The sequence below is a fragment of the Staurois parvus genome, unplaced genomic scaffold, assembly GCF_062004578.1.
Source record: "Staurois parvus isolate SC_StPar_1 unplaced genomic scaffold, SC_StPar_1.0 ptg001255l, whole genome shotgun sequence".
NCBI lineage: Eukaryota > Metazoa > Chordata > Amphibia > Anura > Ranidae > Staurois > Staurois parvus.
This window is the reverse complement of record NW_028319051.1, coordinates 628,153-647,323: the sequence shown is the minus strand read 5'-3', so window position 1 is coordinate 647,323 and position 19,171 is coordinate 628,153. Positions and strand designations below refer to the sequence as shown.

The 19,171-nt window shown below is 44.6% G+C and overlaps 1 protein-coding gene across 4 annotated transcripts in view; it reads left to right on the top strand.

Moving 5' to 3' along the window:
• The window catches only part of OBSL1 (obscurin like cytoskeletal adaptor 1), a 181,895-nt gene that overhangs the window by 77,823 nt on the left and 84,901 nt on the right, over positions 1–19,171 (top strand). For all 4 annotated transcript variants that reach the window (XM_089660629.1, XM_089660630.1, XM_089660632.1 and 1 more), the window contains exons 12-15: positions 196–468; positions 5,302–5,574; positions 6,603–6,875; positions 10,248–10,520. In XM_089660629.1, the coding sequence (XP_089516755.1) occupies positions 196–468; positions 5,302–5,574; positions 6,603–6,875; positions 10,248–10,520 (1,092 nt within the window). The remainder of the gene's footprint in view (positions 1–195; positions 469–5,301; positions 5,575–6,602; positions 6,876–10,247; positions 10,521–19,171) is intronic.

The window sequence follows — 19,171 nt, the reverse complement described above, 5'->3', positions numbered from 1 at the left end:
GCTGTATAAATTCTGGACTTTGAAGGGCTGTAGGGGAGAGAGGGTGCAGATAAATAGGTACAACCTATGTAGGAGGATTTGTTTAATCTCTTTGTATCACCTGAGGTCAGTCACTTCACTGGGTGTATGTAAGGATTTACAACAACTTTAAGAGGTGTCTAGTTGTGGAATCAAGAAAAAATTGCTTGTTTGCAGAGCCTCCAGTGAAGATCTTAAATGCAGACGATGACACAGACGAGAGATGCCTGAGCGGCGAGGAGCTGGTCCTGAGTTGTGAGCTGTCTCAGGAGAATGCCGCGGTGCGCTGGTACAAGGATGGCGAGAGGGTGGAAGAGAGTGAAAGGGTCCGGCTGGAATGTGATGGAAGACACCGCAAGCTGGTCCTCCTGTCAGCACAGCCATACGACTCCGGGGAGTTTGTCTGTGATGCCGGAGATGATTCTATATTCTACAATGTGACAGTGACAGGTAAAAGGGTTCCACTATTACATTCTAGATCAGTGATTGCCCCCCGCCAGTCCATGTAATCTACTACTAGAAAATCAGGCGAACATTATATTTTATGATAACTCTCCCAGCAACTCCTTTATCTCCCTTCCCCTGTACAGAATGTTCCGTCTTGGACAGGTGATGTGGACAGGGGATGCTTGCCCAAGGAGATGGTAGTAAAGAAGGCATTTTGTTATGTCTAGGTAAGGCATTAGCCCTCAGAAACAAGGACCTGATTGCAATTGCTGCCTCTACTACCCCTGTTCTCCATGGCCCAGGAGATATAACAAGCTAGAGGCCAACAGTGACAACACATTTCTACCTTCCTCTCCTTTCTACCTCCCCCTTCCTCCGTTCCCTCCCTTTCTATCTATCTCACCTCCCTTCCTTCTTCCCCTCCCTTCTTTCTTCACCTTGCTTCCTTCCCTTCCTCTCCTCTCTTCTTCCTGCTGTTCTTTTTTCCCCTCCTTTGCTTCCTCACATTCTCACCTTCCCTTCCTTTATTTCCTTCATTCCCTCCCCCATTCCTTCCATCTCCCTTCCCTTCTCCCTTTCCTTTTCCATCCCTTGCCTTTCCTTCCTTTTCCACCTTTCCAACCCTTCCTTCTCCACCTTTCCATCCCTTCCTTCTCCACCTTTCCATCCCTTCCGTCTCCACTTTTCCATCCCTTGCCTTTACTTCCCTTTCCACCTTTCCATCCCTTCCTTCTCCACCTTTCCATCCCTTCCGTCTCCACCTTTCCATCCCTTGCCTTTCCTTCCTTTTCCACCTTTCCATTCCTTCCATCTCCACCTTTCCATCCCTTTCCTTTCCTTCCTTTTCCACCTTTCCAACCCTTCCTTCTCCACCTTTCCATCCCTTCCTTCTCCACCTTTCCATCCCTTCCTTCTCCACCTTTCCATCCCTTCCGTCTCCACTTTTCCATCCCTTGACTTTCCTTCCTTTTCCACCTTTCCATCCCTTCCTTCTCCACTTTTCCATCCCTTCCTTCTCCACTTTTCCATCCCTTCCTTCTCCACCTTTCCATCCCTTCCGTCTCTACCTTTCCATCCCTTGCCTTTCCTTCCTTTTCCACTTTTCCATCCCTTCCTTCTCCACCTTTCTATCTCTTGCCTTTCCTTCCGTCTCCACCTTTCCATCCCTTGCCTTTCCTTCCTTTTCCACCTTTCCATTCCTTCCATCTCCACCTTTCCATCCCTTTCCTTTCCTTCCTTTTCCACCTTTCCAACCCTTCCTTCTCCACCTTTCCATCCCTTCCTTCTCCACCTTTCCATCCCTTCCGTCTCCACGTTTCCATCCCTTGCCTTTCCTTCCTTTTCCACCTTTCCATCCCTTCCTTCTCAACCTTTCTATCTCTTGCCTTTCCTTCCTTCTGCACCTCTCTATCCCTTGCCTTTCTTTCTTTCTTTCTTTTTTTCTTTCTTTCTTTCTTTCTTTCTTTCTTTCTTTCTTTCTTTCTTTCTTTCTTTCGTTTCTTTCTTTCCCTCCTCCCGCCTTCCCTTCTTCTCCTCTCCTTTGTTCTTCCTTCCTTCCATGCACCTTAAAAACAAAACAAAAAAACAGGCATGACACACAAATAGACTGTGCACTCATTTTCCGCAGATCTTAGTGAATGTGGTAAAGCTCTGCTGATTATCATGTTTCAATCATGTAGAAAAAAAATGCTTTCTTCTTATTTTCCCTGCACTTGATTAGGTATTCTTTACAAAGTGGAACCACACTACATTTACTAAGGAAAATGAGTGCAACAGTACTTGTAAAGTGCACAGTCTATTTACCTTTAGTAAATCCACCCCGGTATGTACATTGTGGCGTCCCACTGTGTGGGTGTATTGCCCGCTACTGTATTAATGCACTGGAGCGCAATCCAAAATAAATTGCACCACGACACACCATTGATCATGTGATAACTTGCGTTGTAAACCACGCATATTACCACATGTTAATGTAACATACAGTCACTGGTCACCGATTTTTGTTTCCTCTATTAGGCCCCAGCTCTCTTATACTTCCATACTCAGTAGACCTTTTTATGATGTACATTTTTCAGTTCAGAACCCTTTTTAAATCCTAATTTATTGTATTCATACCACATTTTGATGCTTGCCAAAGCAGATTGCGCAAAACTATCACAGATACAAATGTTTATAGAACACCTTTACAAGGATTGAGTAGCTCATCACCATCTCAGTGTTAAATCTCCATACGCCCTTTATTTATAGGAATTCCAGGAGGTTTAATGTATGAGGAAATAGAATTTAAATGGTTGTATTTGGCTGTGACCATTCTTTACTTGACAGTGCTGGAAGGTTACCCCACCATTATCGCCGCCTGTTCCCAAACTGTCCTGACTCATCTGGTATTAGCTGCATTCATTTCTTTCACTGACCCTTATAATACATTAATGGCCATTTTTAATGGGCGTCCTTAAATATCACCAAGGGGTAAAGACAGAGAAGAGGTTAGAAGAGTATTGTAAAACATGGAAGAAAAGAATCGGGCAATAGGGGGCACAATACGAAATTCTGATGCGTCAGACTGAAGAACCGTGCCACATACCAAGCATGATTGTCAGAGGGGTCGTGTGGGGTTGGCAACCAAGCCACAGAACAAAGGAAAAACTGAAAGAGTTTGCATGTACGGGGGGTTTTCAAAAACTACCCCACACCATAATCTCCACTTCACCAAACTTTACACTTGGCACAATGCAGTCAGGCAAGTACCATTCTCCTGGCAACCACCAAACCCATACACATCCATCAGATTGCCAGACAGAGAAGAGTGATTGGTCACTCCAGAGAACATGTCTCCACTGCTCTACAGTTCAGTGGCAGCATGCTTTACACCACTGCATCCGACGCTTTGCATTGCACTTGCTGATGTAAGGCTTGTATGCAGCTGCTCGGCCATGGAAACCCATTCCATGAAGCTCTCTACACACTGTTGCTGTGCTAATCTGAATGCCACACCAAGTATGGAGGTCTTTAGCTATTGACTCTGCAGACAGTTGGCGACTTCTCCGCACTGTGCGCTTCAGCATGCGCTGACCCCGCTCTATCATGTGACGTGGCCTACCACTTGGTGGCTGAGTTGCTGTTGTTCCCAGTTGCTTCCACTTTGTTATAATCCCACTAACAGTTGAGCGTGGAATATTTAGTAGCCAGGAAATGTCACGGATGGACTTATTACACAGGTGACAACCTATCACGGGACCACGCTTGGAGTCACTGAGCTCCTGAGAGCGACCCATTCTTTCACAAATGTTTGTAGAAGCAGTCTGCATGCCTAGGTGATGATTTTATACACCTGTGACCATGGAGGTGATTGGAACACCTGAACCCAATGATTTGGAGGGCTGGACCAATACTTTTGGCAATAGAGTGTATATATATATATATACATATATGCAAAAAACATTTTAAGGACCCTTCGTAACTCCTGTTATTCTTTCCTTTTTTAGCTTTGGGTACAGTGGAGATGGGGAGAACCTCTGTCAGCGTTTGATCTGTGTGCCCGTTGGAGAAATATCACCCCACCCCTTAACATTCCTGTCCTGAACCCTGTTATAGCACCCCCCTTCACACTGCAGTCCCCAGCCCCCCCTCACAGTCTTGTCCTAAACCCCTTTACATTACAGTCCTCAGCTCTCCTTCTTATCACCCCCCTTCACATTCCTGCCCTCACCCCCTTTATAGCACCCCCCTTCACACTGCAGTCCCCAGTCCCCCCTCGCATTCTTGTCCTTGGCTCCTCCTTCACATTAGAGTCCTCAGCCCCCTTCATATCACCCTCCCTTCACACTACAGTCCTCGGCCCCCCTTCATATCACCCCCCCTTCACATTCCTGCCCTCACCCCCTTTATAGCACCCCCGTTCACACTGCAGTCCCCAGCTCCCCCTCACATTCTTGTCCTCTGCCCCCCCATTACAGTCCTCAACCCTCCTTCATATCACCTTCCCCCCTTTCACATTATATTTCTGTCCTCCCTCCCATTTTATATCACCCCCCCTTCCCATTGCAATCTCTAGCCCCCTATAATATTATCTCCGTCATCCCCCTCCCCCATCCTTCATAGCAGTGACATAGCCCTCTTCCCTGTCCTACCTTACACAGGGCAGAGGGTGGGAGGTACAGCAGCTCTAGAGCTGACATTGGGAGGCAGGAGAGTTCTGGATGGAAGGTCGGAGTTGCACGACTTTTCCTGTTAACCAGCTTGTGATTGGTTGCTAGGTCTGCTCTGCATCCTAGCAACCAGTCGGTAAACTGGGCACCTCCCGCCCCCTGTCCAGTGCTGTGTTTCCTCCAGATTTCAGCTCTGCAAAGATGACAGTGCTAGCGGTGGCTGAGAGGAAGAGCCGGCTCCTAAACAGTCCGGATGGGACAGTGACTCGGTCCAGGTCCGGACCGTGGTCCGCCATTTAATGATGCCTGAGATGCACTATGAGGGTAATTTACTAAAGGCAAATATTCTCGTCTCTTTTCAGCAGCTGCAAGCACACAATAAGATCTTTCAGGATGGAAAGTAGGGGAATGGTCTGGTAAATCCATCACATTTACTAGCCCTTCCTTTTCCAAATGAACACAATGACTGATCGGTACCAATCCCTAACTGGGTACATTCATAACTGAAGCATAGTAAACTATGTTTTTTTTGGAAGGGGGGGGCCCTGCCAGGTTGGCTGTATGGGGCCCCATGGTTTCTAACAGCAGCCCTGACTCCATCCCCTATGATTTCTGCCTGCACGTTGCACCTCAGGATTGCTCTTATGACATAGACCTGCATGAGTGACAAACGTCTCCATCCTTCCAGATCCTCCTGTGAAGATTGTGAACACGAGCGATGATGTGGAGCACAGATGTGTCAGTGGAGGACGGGTGGTGCTGAGCTGTGAGGTGTCCAGGGAAAACGCCAAGGTGTTCTGGTACAAGGACGGGGTGGAGGTGGAAGAAGATGAGGACGTCATTCTGGAGTCCGATGGAAAGCACCGCAGGCTGGTCATCCCAAATGCACAAGTGGAGGATTCGGGAGAGTACGTCTGTGATGCCAAAGATGACTGTGTCTTCTATAATGTAGCAGTGAAAGGTATGTGGGGGAGGGAATAAAAGAGCCTCACTTTGAAGCTGAACTCCATGCAAACCACTAAATCTACAGCCAAAGTATTTGAAATTATGTCCATCCAGTTCTCAGGTTAATACAGCTCTGCCTTACAGCAGAAAACCTTATTTTGATCTTCTACAGTTACAGTGGTTTTAAAGCCTTACATATACCCAGTGAAATGACTGGTCTCAGGTGATACACAGAGATGAAACAAATCCTCCTACATAAGTTGTACCTGTTTACCTGTAGCTCTCTCTTCTCTATAGCTGTTCAAAGTATGGAATTTATACAGCTTGTCTGAGCTTTCAGAAAGCAGGGGACTCGGAGCTGAAGTTACACTCTGCAGACCTCAGTGAGAGGTGATTGGAGGGAAGGGACACCCCTCCCCCCCTCTTCACACAGCATACAGGAACAGAGCTGAGGCTGTCAATCACAGGCTGTGTGCTGGAGATATTTCCCTGTCACGGTTTTTTCTTGGTGTCAGGAAAACTTGTCAGAAGTGCAGATAGCAGAGGAATGAGTCAGCAGACAGAAATGACACTCAGTGCTCTGGACTGAGACAATTACACACTATAGTGAGATATGCTATGTTCATATTTCATGTCTGAGGTTTACAACTACTTGAAGTAACATTCACTGGTCTCCTCCCCACCCCTTCTTGTGATTGAACAGGGAAAGGAGAAGCAGCAGACTGATAACCTCTTCATTTTCTGTCACTCTGCTCTCTCTTCCAGTCTGCATGTTCCTTGTACTGCAGCACAATTGATTGGCTCCTTGTGCTGCTTCTCCCTCCCCCAGTCTGATTTCTGCTGCACATAGACTGTAAGAGGCTGGTACCAGGTCATATTCAGGTATTTACACCGCTAGGGTTTAAAAATGATGATGTACAGTAGTAATGATTACACAGCTGTGGTAATTGGCGTCATTTATTTCTGCCTGGAGTTCTGCTTTAAAACGTATTGCAAGCTCCTGTCCACATTGTCTTCTGTATTGTGGTAATGTGTGTCCCGCAGAGCCCCCAGTGAAGATAATAAACACCAGTGATGACACAGAACTGGCCTACCTGACCGGAGAAGAGGTGGAGCTGAGCTGCGAGGTGTCGCGGGAAAACGCCGTGGTGCGCTGGTATAAGGATGGAGTTGAGGTGGAGGAGATGGAGAACATCCGGGTGGAATCAGATGGGAAATATCGCAGGCTTCTCATTCCTTCTGCTCAGATTGAGGATTCGGGAGAATTTGTCTGCGACGCTGTTGACGATTCTGTGTTCTACTATGTCAGAGTCACAGGTGAGCCACAAAAGCCGAGTGTCTCCTTTCTTGTTTGGTAATTTGCTATTAAAGGCTCACTCCATTCAGTTTACACAGTATGTATTATTCCATCCAGCTTCCTTTTAGCTGCAGTTTGACCATGGCACCATTTCATTGTGTGACTACTGAGGAGGAACCATGATGGTTCAGCAGCCTAAACATGGCACCAGATCATCCTGTGATTACGAGGGGCCAGCCATGCTGGTTCAGCAGATTAACTATGGCACCTGATAATTGCTTGACTACTGTGATGTTCCAGCAGCTTAACCATGGTGTCAGATCATCGTGTGACTTCTGGTGGGCAGCCATGGTGGTTTAGAAGCTTAACTATGGCATCAGATCATAATGTGACTACTGGGGGGAACCATGATGAATCAGCAGCTTTACCATGGTAACAGCTCATCTGGAAAAAAATATGATGATTCAGCAGCTTAAATATCTCACCTGATCATAATGTGATTACTGGAGGCAGCTTGATGGTTCAACAGTTTTATCATGGCACCAGATCATCGCGTGACTACTGGTGGGTAGCCATGATGGTTCAGCAGCTTAGCTATGGCACCAGATCTTCATGTGACTACTGGTGGGCAGCCTTGATGGTTCAGCAGCTTAACTATGGCACTAGATCATTGTGTGACTTCTAGTGGGCAGCCTTAATGGTTCAGTAGCTTAACTATGGTTTAAAATCTTTGTTGGACTTCTGGTGGGCAGCCATGATGGTTCAGCAGCTTAACTATGGCACCAGATCATCGCATGACTACTGGTGGTCAACCATGATGGTTCAGCAGCTTAACTATGGCACCAGATCATCATGTGACTACTGGTGGGCAGCCTTGATGGTTCAGATGCTTAACTATGGCACTAGATCATTGTGTGACTTCTAGTGGGCAGCCTCAATGGTTCAGTAGCTTAACTATGGTGTAAGATCTTTGTGTGACTTCTGGTGGGCAGCCATGATGGTTCAGCAGCTTAACTATGGCACCAGATCATCGCATGACTACTGGTGGTCAACCATGATGGTTCAGCAGCTTAACTATGATGTCAGATCATTGTGTGACTTCTGGTGGGCAGCTGTGATGGTTTAGTAGCTTAAATATGGCGCCAGATAATTGTGTGACTTCTGGTGGGCAGCCTTGATGGTTTAACATCTTAGCTAAGGCATCAGATAATCATGTGACTACTGGTGGGCAGCCATGATGGTTCAGCAGCTTAACTGTGGCACCAGATCATCATGTGACTACTGGTGGGCAGCCTTGATGGTTTGGCAGCCTAACTATGACACTAGATCTTTGTGTGACTTCTGGTGAGCAGCCTCAATGGTTCAGCAGCTTAACTATGGTGTCAGATCATCACATGACTACTGGTGGGCAACCATGATGGTTCAGCAGCTTAACTATGGTGTCAGATCATCATGTGACTTCTTGTGGGCAGCCTTGCTGGTTCAGCAGCTTAAATATGGCGCCAAATCAATGTGTGACTTCTGGTTGGCAGCCTTGATGGTTTAACATCTTAGCTATGGCATCAGATAATCATGTGACTTCTGGGGGGCAGCCATGATGGTTCAGCAGCTTAACTGTGGCACCAGATCATCATGTGACTACTGGTGGGCAGCTATGATGGTTTAGCAGCTTAACTATGGTGCTAGATCTTTGTGTGACTACTTGAGGGTACCATGATGGCTCTGCAGCCCTACCATGGTACCAGGTCTTCTGGGAGAAATTATGATAGTTCGGCAGCTTAGACATAACACTGAATCATTGTGTAACTACTGGGGCATCAGATAATCATGTGACTTCTGGGGGCAGCCATGGTGGTTCAGCTGCCTAACTATGGCATCAGATCATCATGTGACTAGTGGTGGGCAGCCATAATGGTTTAACAGCTTAACTATGGTGACTACTCGAGGGCACTATGATGGTTTAGCAGCTTTACCGTGGTACCCAGTCTTCTGGGAGAAATTATGATTGTTCAGCCATTTACACATGGCACCGGATCATCATGTGACTACTGGGGCAGTCGATGGTTCAGCATCTCTAAAGTGGCACCAGATCATCATGTGACTACTGGTGGGTAGCCATAATGGTTCAGCAGCCTTACTATGGAACCAGATCATCACATGACTACTGGTGGGAACCACGATGGGTCAGCAGCTTTTCCATGGTGCCAGGTTGTTTGGAAAAAATTATGACGGTCCAGCAGCTTTACTATGGCACCTGATCATAATGGGACTACTGGTGCAGCCATGATGGTTCAGCATCTTAACTATGGTGCTAGATCATCGTGTGAATACTGGTGGGCAGCCATGATGGTTCAGCAGCTTTACCACGGCCCCAGATCATCATGTGAGAGGTAGTCACAGGTAGTGCATACAGATCACCACCAGCAGCTTGTCAAAATCAATGACAGGCTGAAATACGCTTTGGCAGTATGTGGCTGTAAGGCCATCTGATTGGTATTCGTGAACGGGGCTGTATGTGTACAAGGACATATGCTCCAAATGCAGAATGTGTTCATTCGGGGTGTATTTCCCTGTATGCATACAGCCCTGTAATGCTTGGACCTTCTTACAGCTGTGTGCAGCCAAGGCATATTGTAGCCTATCACTGATTTTGTGCACCACCTGTGCCTCCCAGACACCACAAAATGCCCATTTTCATTTCTCATATAGTGCATTTCTGCAAAACTGAAAATGTACTAAAAAACATATACTGTAGGTGTGAACCAGGCCCACAGGTGGAAGATGACACCGCCGTATACCTCATTTGTAACTATAATTGTGGTGTCATGTTCTTTGCTGTGCTGTGTGGCAGAGCTGTGTAAAACTCAGGACTGGATGAGCGGAAATACAAATCCTTCATTGGGTAAAGCAGCTCCCTAACATCTATTTCATCTGGATATTTATCCGTCTGCCTGGAGTACACGATATAGATGCTCTATACCAGGGGCGGACTGACAACTCATGGGGCCCCCGGGCAATAGGGGATCATGGGGTCCCTGTGTCTTTGCCCAAACTCAAAAAAGCCTATGAAAAAAGTACCAGGGGCATCTCATGGGGCCCCTTACTGACCCCGGGCCTTCGGGTAGTGCCCGAGTTTCCAAATGGTCAGTCCGCCCCTGCTCTATACCAGGGGCGGACTGACCATTAGATAACTCGGGCACTGCCCAAAGGCCCGGGGTCAGTAGGGGGCCCCATGAAATGCCCCTGGTACCTTTTTATAGGCTTTTTTTGAGTGTGGGCAAGGACACAGGGGCCCCATGATCCCCTATTGCCCGGGGGCCCTATGAGTTGTCAGTCCTCCCCTGCTCTATACTATAAATAATGTGTTCGGTTGTTGGCTGTTTTTCCTCCAGAGCCTCCTGTGAAGTTTGTGAACACAAGTGAAGACACGGATCTCGCAGGTGTGAGCGGAGAAGCGGTGGTGCTGACCTGCGAGGTGTCCAGGGAGAACGCCAAGGTGCGCTGGTACCGGGATGGCGTGGAACTTGAGGAGAGCAACAACATCAGGCTGGAATCCAACGGCCAGATCCGCAGGCTGGTCATAAAATCAGCCCAGACACAGGATTCCGGGGAGTTTGTCTGCGATGCGGGGGATGACGCCGTGTTCTATAGCTTATTAGTGACTGGTGAGTGCAACTGGGTGTGCATGTCGTCACTAACACTATTGTTCTCTACTATGTGGGACACCGTCACCTAATGTCTGCCTGAATACCAAATGGATTGTTGGTGTGTCTGTCCTAATAAATGATGTGGGCTGCCATCGCTCACCTCTCTTTGTAAGAAGGTTCATTCTTGGCTATCTTGGTGATCCTTTGGCTTCAGTACTTTGGGTCCTACTCCCCAACTACAGAGAGATAAAGTATTTGGATACTTTTCAGATACAAAAGTTTTTGTTTTTTGCAAAGGTGTACAAAAAAGATCAGATAGAACATTTCATAGCAAAATTTACATAAGTTATATTGTAAAGCGTTGAGCAAACTGTTGGCGCTAAATCCTGTATATTATAATAATAAGTGGAAAGTACAATGGAACGTTGTTACTGGGTGGCATAGACAGACATTCAAATATTAATTTATTGCAATAAGAGAAGTAACTAGCCTCAGGGAAGAAACAAGTCCTTATACATAAGTTGTATCTATTTATCTGTAGCCCTGTCTCCTCTACAGCCTTCTAAAGCACACATTTTACACAGCATCCCTTAGCTCCAAAAGGCAGCCTCCATCTGAGTGGAGGGACACCCTCCTCTCTCTACACAGTCTCAGAGGGAAACATGCATAGCTGAAGCTGTCAATCAGCTTCTGTGTGCTGGGGGTGGGGGGGGGGCATCCTCCAGGATTGTTTGGTGTCAGTATAGACCATACCTCCCAACTTTTGAACCTCAGAATGAGGGACACTGGAGGAAGGAAGAGACCCGGGCCTTGATTTGCCGGGACACGGAACTTACATCAAACCCCGGCATGGTCCCGGTGAATCTGGGGCAGTTTGGAGGGATGATATACTGTCAGAAGTAATTCATACAGATAGCTGAGGGAGGAGACAAAGAGGAGACAGAAATATCACTCGGTGCTTTGGATCAAGGCTAGTACACACTATATAAGGATATGCTTTGTTCATGTTTCATTCCTGATTGTTACAACTACAGATTGTGACAGCATAGGCTATTTGAATGTCTTTCTCTAATGGAAACTTCAGATGAGGAAGTCTGTACACAACCAGGGGAAAGGTAAAGGAGGGGAAGGGGTCACTGATCAGACTTACTCACATGTGTACAAATTGCAACTTGAGCTTTGGAGGTCTGTAAATAACCAGCTTTTTTTTTATTTACTTAGCAAATAAGATCAGGAAAAACTGATATGAAAAGGAGCCTAGAGCTCCAACTACTGGCTGAAAATGAGAATACAAAATAAATGTAAGCAAGGTTACAGGCTGGCCATACATTATGCAATTTTCTTTTCTTCAACCATGGGTTGAAGTAAAGAAAATCACTCGATTCCCACATCAACACAGTGTTGATGGAGGAATCTTTTCTGTGCCGATATTGTATTCTGACAGTAGGAGGTTTCCCAGCCATCAGAATATAATGATCACTACTGACAGTGCTGATGGAGGAATCCCTTCTATTGCACTATTGTATTTTGACAGGGGGAGGTTTCCCCACCATCAGAATACAATGATCATCGCTCGTGGCTATAGCCTCTGGCAGGGATCTTATGGAAAAAAACCAACAGACTGGATGTACTGAAGTCAATCGATAGATCAATTTCAGTACAACCAGTCTGCCCATAGGTGGTTCTTGCTGGACCAACCAGATTTTGATCCACCTATGGCTGGCTTAGATAAAAGTATTAAAAATATACATATTAGTATATATTAGTCTTAAACCATAATATATATATTTAGTCTTTAACCATATATATATATATATATATATATATATATAAGCATAATAAAGAAATGAAGAACATATAAAGAAAAGGACCATGCATTCTCTTCAATGTCCTTTTCATTTTTGGGCATACTGCACCCCAGGGGTTTGTTTTTTGCCTTATTTTGTAATAGACAAAGCACAGCGTAATACAAGGAACCAGGGGTGGACTGACAACTCATGGGGCCCCCGGGCAATAAGGGATCATGGGGCCCCTGTGTCCTTGCCCACACTCAAAGCACATCCAAAAAAAGCCTATAAAAGGTACAAGGGTCATTTCATGGGGCCCTCTACTGACCCCGGGCCCTTGGGCAGTGCCCGAGTCCTCGAATGGTCAGTCCGCCCCTGCAAGGAACATATCACAATATATAACGACCAATCAGTATTCATCTTCCGCTGAGCTCAGGAAAGGGAAAGATTCATTTTTTGCACATTGTTGCTCTTTCCTCTGAACCAATTTTTTTTCAATATAATTTCTAGAATAAAATAAATTATTTGAAAGCAATGTTCAGTAAATAGATTTATAATTAGAGAAGAATGGAGCAGAAATTTTTCAGAGTATAGCCCTTGAACTTGCTGCATCAGTACATCCTGAAAAATGTGTTTTTTTGTACCATTACATTTAAATGGTATTTATGTAAGTGGAGGTATATGAGAAAAGAGTTCCAAATGTTATAATGATTGTATTGTTGGTATTGTCCTCCTCGGTAAGTGCGGGTAACAAGGCATGGAGTCTGTACCAACTGCTCCCAATCTTTGCCTTGACTCTGAACGATAATGGAGAAGCGGTTTTCATTTATTGCGCACACAAGACGGAGCGATCTCTTTTATGATTTAATGGGCTGGAAACTCATCTGTTTGTACTGACTTCATTTCTAAACTGTTCCTGCTGACATACAAGGCCATCAAAAAGAACAAACTCCACTTTTATGTCTGCTCTCCAAAATTCTTGCAATCCTGAAATCTCTTTATTGTAAAGCTAACCATTCACGGTGAGAATTTGATTTTCAAATGGTTAACAGGGACAATTCAATGATGGTTTGGATCACAAAGAAAAGAAAAATCGAAGAAGGAAAGCAAACTTGTCCTGTCATTTGAACTAACAAAATTCTAAAGCTGGCTATACGAAAGTAGAGTTTTGTTCAAATTTTTCATTTTAAGAACATTCAGGCAGCTTGTCTTGGCTGTGAGCAATTTCCGAGACAAGCAATGGCAAGAGGAATGCAGAGGCTGACACGTCCCCCCCTTCGGCTAGGATCACACTTGTGCAAGTGGTTGCCAATGCAGGACAGTGTATAAATCACACCCAAAACCGACTTCAACCAAACTACTCTGCTCCTTTGCAGATGCACGGGGCTGCCATTCATCCTTAAAGGTATCCCCATGCATCTGAAAGCAGAGAGTGTTTTTGGTATCGGGAAATGGTGGAAAAGTATCATGCAATATTCCTATGGAACCTTTTTCCTGGATGAAACCCAGGCACAGCAGCCTATTCATATGAATTAGTTACCATGTCCATGCATATGCTGCCTGCAGATCACTTAGGTGTGAACCTAGCCTTGTAGCATGCTTCTTGTCCTTGCTTGTCTCCGGAGCTGACTCTTTCATAGCTGTTGTCGAATTGGCCGTGACAGAAGGGGAAGGGGGTAAATTAGACTTCATAACTAGGGTTAAGCTGGACATAGATTATGCAATTTTCCTTTTTTCAGCCACTGGCTGAAAAATCAGGAAAGACAGGACCACCCATTGAGCAAATGTTGGCTGGCTCATCAGTCTTAGTTTAAGTCTCCCTCACGCTGTGCCATTGTATTGTGACAGCAGGAGGTCCCCGCCATCAGAATACAGCTAAATCCGCCAGCAGTGATCACAAAAAAAAAAAAGCGACAGGCTGGTTGTACTGAAGTCAATTGACAGATCGACTTCAGTACAACAAGCTTGCCCATAAATGGATGAATATTCATGCTGAACAGGCCAAATTTCATTCCGTTTATGGTCGGCTTTAGAAAGCATTTAGAAACATGGAACAAAGTATTACATGTAGTTTATTCTATGAGGGGTCAGAACATTAAAAAGTTTATATACAGTTGTGCTTAAAAGTTTGCATACCCTGGCTGCAATCTTTCTTGGTCTACCTGACCTTGGCTTGGTATCAAGAGATCCCCGAATTTTCCACTTCTTAATAGGTGTTTAACAGTACTGATTGGCATATTCAAGGCTATGGACATCTTTTTATGTCCTTTTCCATCTTTATAAAGTTCCATTACCTTGTTACGCAGGACTTTTGACAGTTCTTTTCTGATCCCCATGGATCAGTATCTAGCCTAGTCAGTACTTCCACATAAGAGCTAACAAACTCATTGACTATTTATACACTGACACTAATTGCAATTTAAAAAGCCACAGATGTGGGAGATTAACCTCTAATTGGCATTTTAACCCGTGTGTGTCACCTTGTGTGCCTGTACCAAGGCCAAACATTCCAGGGGAGGGAAACTTTTGATCCGGGCCATTTGGGTGATTTCTGTTATCATTATGATTTAAAAAGGAGCCAAACAACTATGTGATAATAAATGGCTTCATATGATCATCATCCTTCAATAAAAGAGCATTTTGTGGCATGATCAGCCATATTTGCAATATCAATGCCAACATTTCACAATTTCTGCCAGGGTGTGCAAACTTTTGAGCACAACTATATATATATGTATATATATATATGTGTGTGTGTGTATGTGTATATATATATATATATATATATATATATACACACACACAGGTGAAACTCAAAAAATTTGAATATCACGCAAAAGTTCATTTATTTCAGTAATGCAACTTAAAAGGTGAAACTAATACATGAGATAGTCTCATTACATGCAAAGCAAGATAGTTCAAGCCGTGATTTGTCATAATTGTGATGATTATGGCTTACAGCTCATGAAAACCCCAAATTCACAATCTCAGAAAATGAGAATATTGTGAAAAGGTGCAATATTCTCGGCTCAAAGTGTCCCACTCTAATCAGCTAATTAAGCCATAACACCTGCAAAGGGTTCCTGAGCCTTTAAATGGTCTCTCAGTCTGGTTCAGTAGGAATCACAATCATGGGAAAGACTGCTGACCTGACAGTTGTGCAGAAAACCATCATTGACACCCTCCATAAGGAGGGAAAGCCTCAAAAGGTAATTGCAAAAGAAGTTGGATGTTCCCAAAGTGCTGCATCAAAGCACATTAATAGAAAGTTATGTGGAAGGGAAAAGTGTGGAAGAAAAAGGTGCACAAGCAGCAGGGATGACCGCAGCCTGGAGAGGATTGTCAGGAAAAGACCATTCAAAAGTGTTGGGGACTTTCACAAGGAGTGGACTGAGGCTGAAGTCAGTGCATCAAGAGCCACCACACACAGATGGATGCTGGACATGGGCTTCAAATGTCGTACTCCTCTTGTCAAGCCGCTCCTGAACAACAAACAACGTCAGAAGCGTCTTACCTGGGCTAAAGAAAAACAGACCAGGTCTGTTGCTCAGTGGTCCAAAGTCCTCTTTTCTGATGAGAGCAACTTTTGCATCTCATTTGGAAATCAAGGACCCAGAGTATGGAGGAAGAATGGAGAGGCACACACTGCAAGATGCTTGAAGTCCAATGTGAAGTTTCCACAGCCCGTGTTGATTTGGGGAGCCATGTCATCTGCTGGTGTTGGTCCACTGTGCTTCATTAAGTCCAGGGTCAACGCAGCCGTCTACCAGGAGATTTTGGAGCACTTCATGCTTCCTTCCGCAGACGAGCTTTATGGGGATGCTGACTTCATTTTCCAGCAGGACTTGGCACCTGCCCACACTGCCAAAAGCACCAAAATCTGGTTCAATGACCGTGGGATTACTGTGCTTGATTGGCCAGCAAACTCGCCTGACCTGAACCCCATAGAGAATCTATGGCGCATTACCAAGAGAAAGATGAGAGACATGAGACCGAACAATGCAGAAGAGCTGAAGGCCGGTATTGAAGTATCCTGGTCTTCTATAACACCTCAGCAGTGCCACAGGCTGATAGCTTCCATGCCACGCCGCATTGAGGCAGTAATTGCTGCAAAAGGGGCCCAAACCAAGTACTGAGTACATACAGTCATGGCCGAAATTGTTGGCACCCTTGATATTTTTCCTGAAAATCAAGTATTTCACACAAAAAAGGTATTGCATTAACACATGTTTTGCTATACACATGTTTATTCCCTTTGTATGTATTGGAACAAATATAAAACAGAGGCAGAAAAGCAAATATGACATAATGTCACACAAAACCCCAAAAATGGGCTGGACAAAAGTATTGGCACCCTTAACTTAATATTTGGTTGCACACCCTTTGGAAAACATAACTGAAATCAGTCGCTTCCTATAACCATCAATAAGCTTCTGACACCTCTCACCCGGAATTTTGGACCACTCTTCCTTTGCAAACAGCTCCAGGTCTCTCTTATTGGAAGGACACCTTTTCCCAACAGCAATTTTAAGATCTCTCCACAGGTGTTCAATGGGATTTAGATCTGGGCTCATTGCTGGCCACTTCAGAACTCTCCAGCGCTTCTTTGCCATCCATTTCTGAGTGCTTTTTGACGTATGTTTGGGGTCATTGTCCTGCTGGAAGACCCAGGATCTTGGACGCAAACCCAGCTTTCTGACACTGGGCCCTACAGTGCGACCCAAAATCCTTTGGTAATCCTCAGATTTCATGATGCCTTGCACACAGTCAAGGCACCCAGTGCCAGAGGCAGCAAAACAACCCCAAAACATCATTGAACCTCCACCATATTTTACCGTAGGTACTGTGTTTTGTTCTTTGTAGGCCTCATTCCGTTTTCGGTAAACAGTAGAATGATGTGCTTTACCGAAAAGCTCTATCTTGGTCTCATCTGTCCACAAGATGTTTTCCCAGAAGGCTTTTGGCTTACTCAAGTACATTTTGGCAAACTGTAGTCTTGCTTTTTTATGTCTCTGTGTCAGCAGTGGGGTCCTCCTGGGTCTCCTGCCATAGCGTTTCATTTCATTTAAATGTCGACGGATAGTTCGCGCTGACACTGATGCTCCCTGAGCCTGCAGGACAGCTTGAATGTCTTTGGAACATGTTTGGGGCTGCTTATCCACCATCCGGACTATTCTGCGTTGCAATCTTTCATCAATTTTCCTCATCCGTCCACGACCAGGGAGATTAGCTACAGTGCCATGGGTTGCAAACTTCTTGATAATGTTGCGCACTGTGGACAAAGGCAAATCTAGTTCTCTGGAGATGGACTTGTAACCTTGAGATTGTTGATATTTTGCCACAATTTTGGTTCTCAGGTCCTCAGACAGTTCTCGTCTCCTCTTTCTGTTGTCCATGCTTAGTGTGGCACAGACAGACACACAATGCAAAGGTTAAGTGAACGTCTCTCCTTTTTATCTGCTTTCAGGTGTGATTTCTATATTGCCCACACCTGTTACTTGCCCCAGGTGAGTTTACAGGAGCATCACATGCTTGTAACATTCTTATTTATCCGCAGTTGTGAAAGGGTGCCAATACTTTTGTCCAGCCCATTTTTGGAGGTTTGTGTGACATTATGTCGAATTTGCTTTCTTTCCTCCCTTTTTTTGTTTTGTCCCAATACACACAAAGGGAATAAACATGTGTATAGCAAAACATGTGTTAATGCAATACGTTTCGTGAGAAATACATGATTTCCTGGAGAAATATCAAGGGTGCCAACAATTTCGGCCATGACTGTATGCATGCTTATACTTTTCAGAGGTCCGATATTGTTCTATGTACAATCCTTGTTTTATTGATTGCATGTAATATTCTCATTTTCTGAGATTGTGGATTTGGGGTTTTCATGAGCTGTAAGCCATAATCATCACAATTATGACAAATCATGGCTTGAACTATCTTGCTTTGCATGTAATGAGTCTATCTCATAGTCTATTTCACCTTTTAAGTTGCATTACTGAAATAAATTAACTTTTGCACGATATTCTAATTTTTCGAGTTTCACATACACATACACACATATATATATATATATATATATATATATATATATATATATAATTTTTTTTTTTTTTTTAATCCAGTCACCACAAAAAGGGGGAAGTTACTGTCCATAAATAGGATAGGAGCTTGGGGTACATAATCCCATCTTTGGTGTCAAGAAGTCCACAAGTGTGAATTGTTGTCAGAACAGAAGGAGAAATGTTAAAATGGCCTTATATGTGGAAGACAGATGGTATTGGAGGCCCCCACCCTTGTTTAGTGAGAAGCTTCACAGACATCTATAAAAAAGTCTTCTGACTCCTCTCAATATCTCCTGATTTGCCCTTTTCTTTGTTATCTCTCTTGCTGATTTCAGCCATAATGTCCGGAGGGGGCCAGTGGAGGAAAACAAAATAAGAAAAAAGTAATGACTATGTACATGTTGAGGTTTGATCTCCCCCCCCCCCCCCCCCCCGCTAACCATGCCTCTATAGACACCGCCCTACAAGTGTTATTCTAACAATGACAGCCTTGCTTCCGCTGCAGTTTTGGAAATCAGGACTTGCTTCCTCAGGGGATACCTGGAAGTTCAAACTCTCATTCTCTGTCATTTTCCAGCACACATAGACATCTAGTTTATTGCTAAAGAACCATCCTGAACACAACCAATCTGTGTTACTGGGTTGACGTACATATGGGAAACATTCACATTTTATATATGGAATAATGCCTCCCCAGCTGTGAATTATACGAATTTTAGGATTCACAGAGGACTGGAACGACGAGGCTACAGGGCGAGTGTAATAAGGAAAGTCACAAAACTCGAAGGTGAAACTTTACATCCTCAGTTGGGTTCAG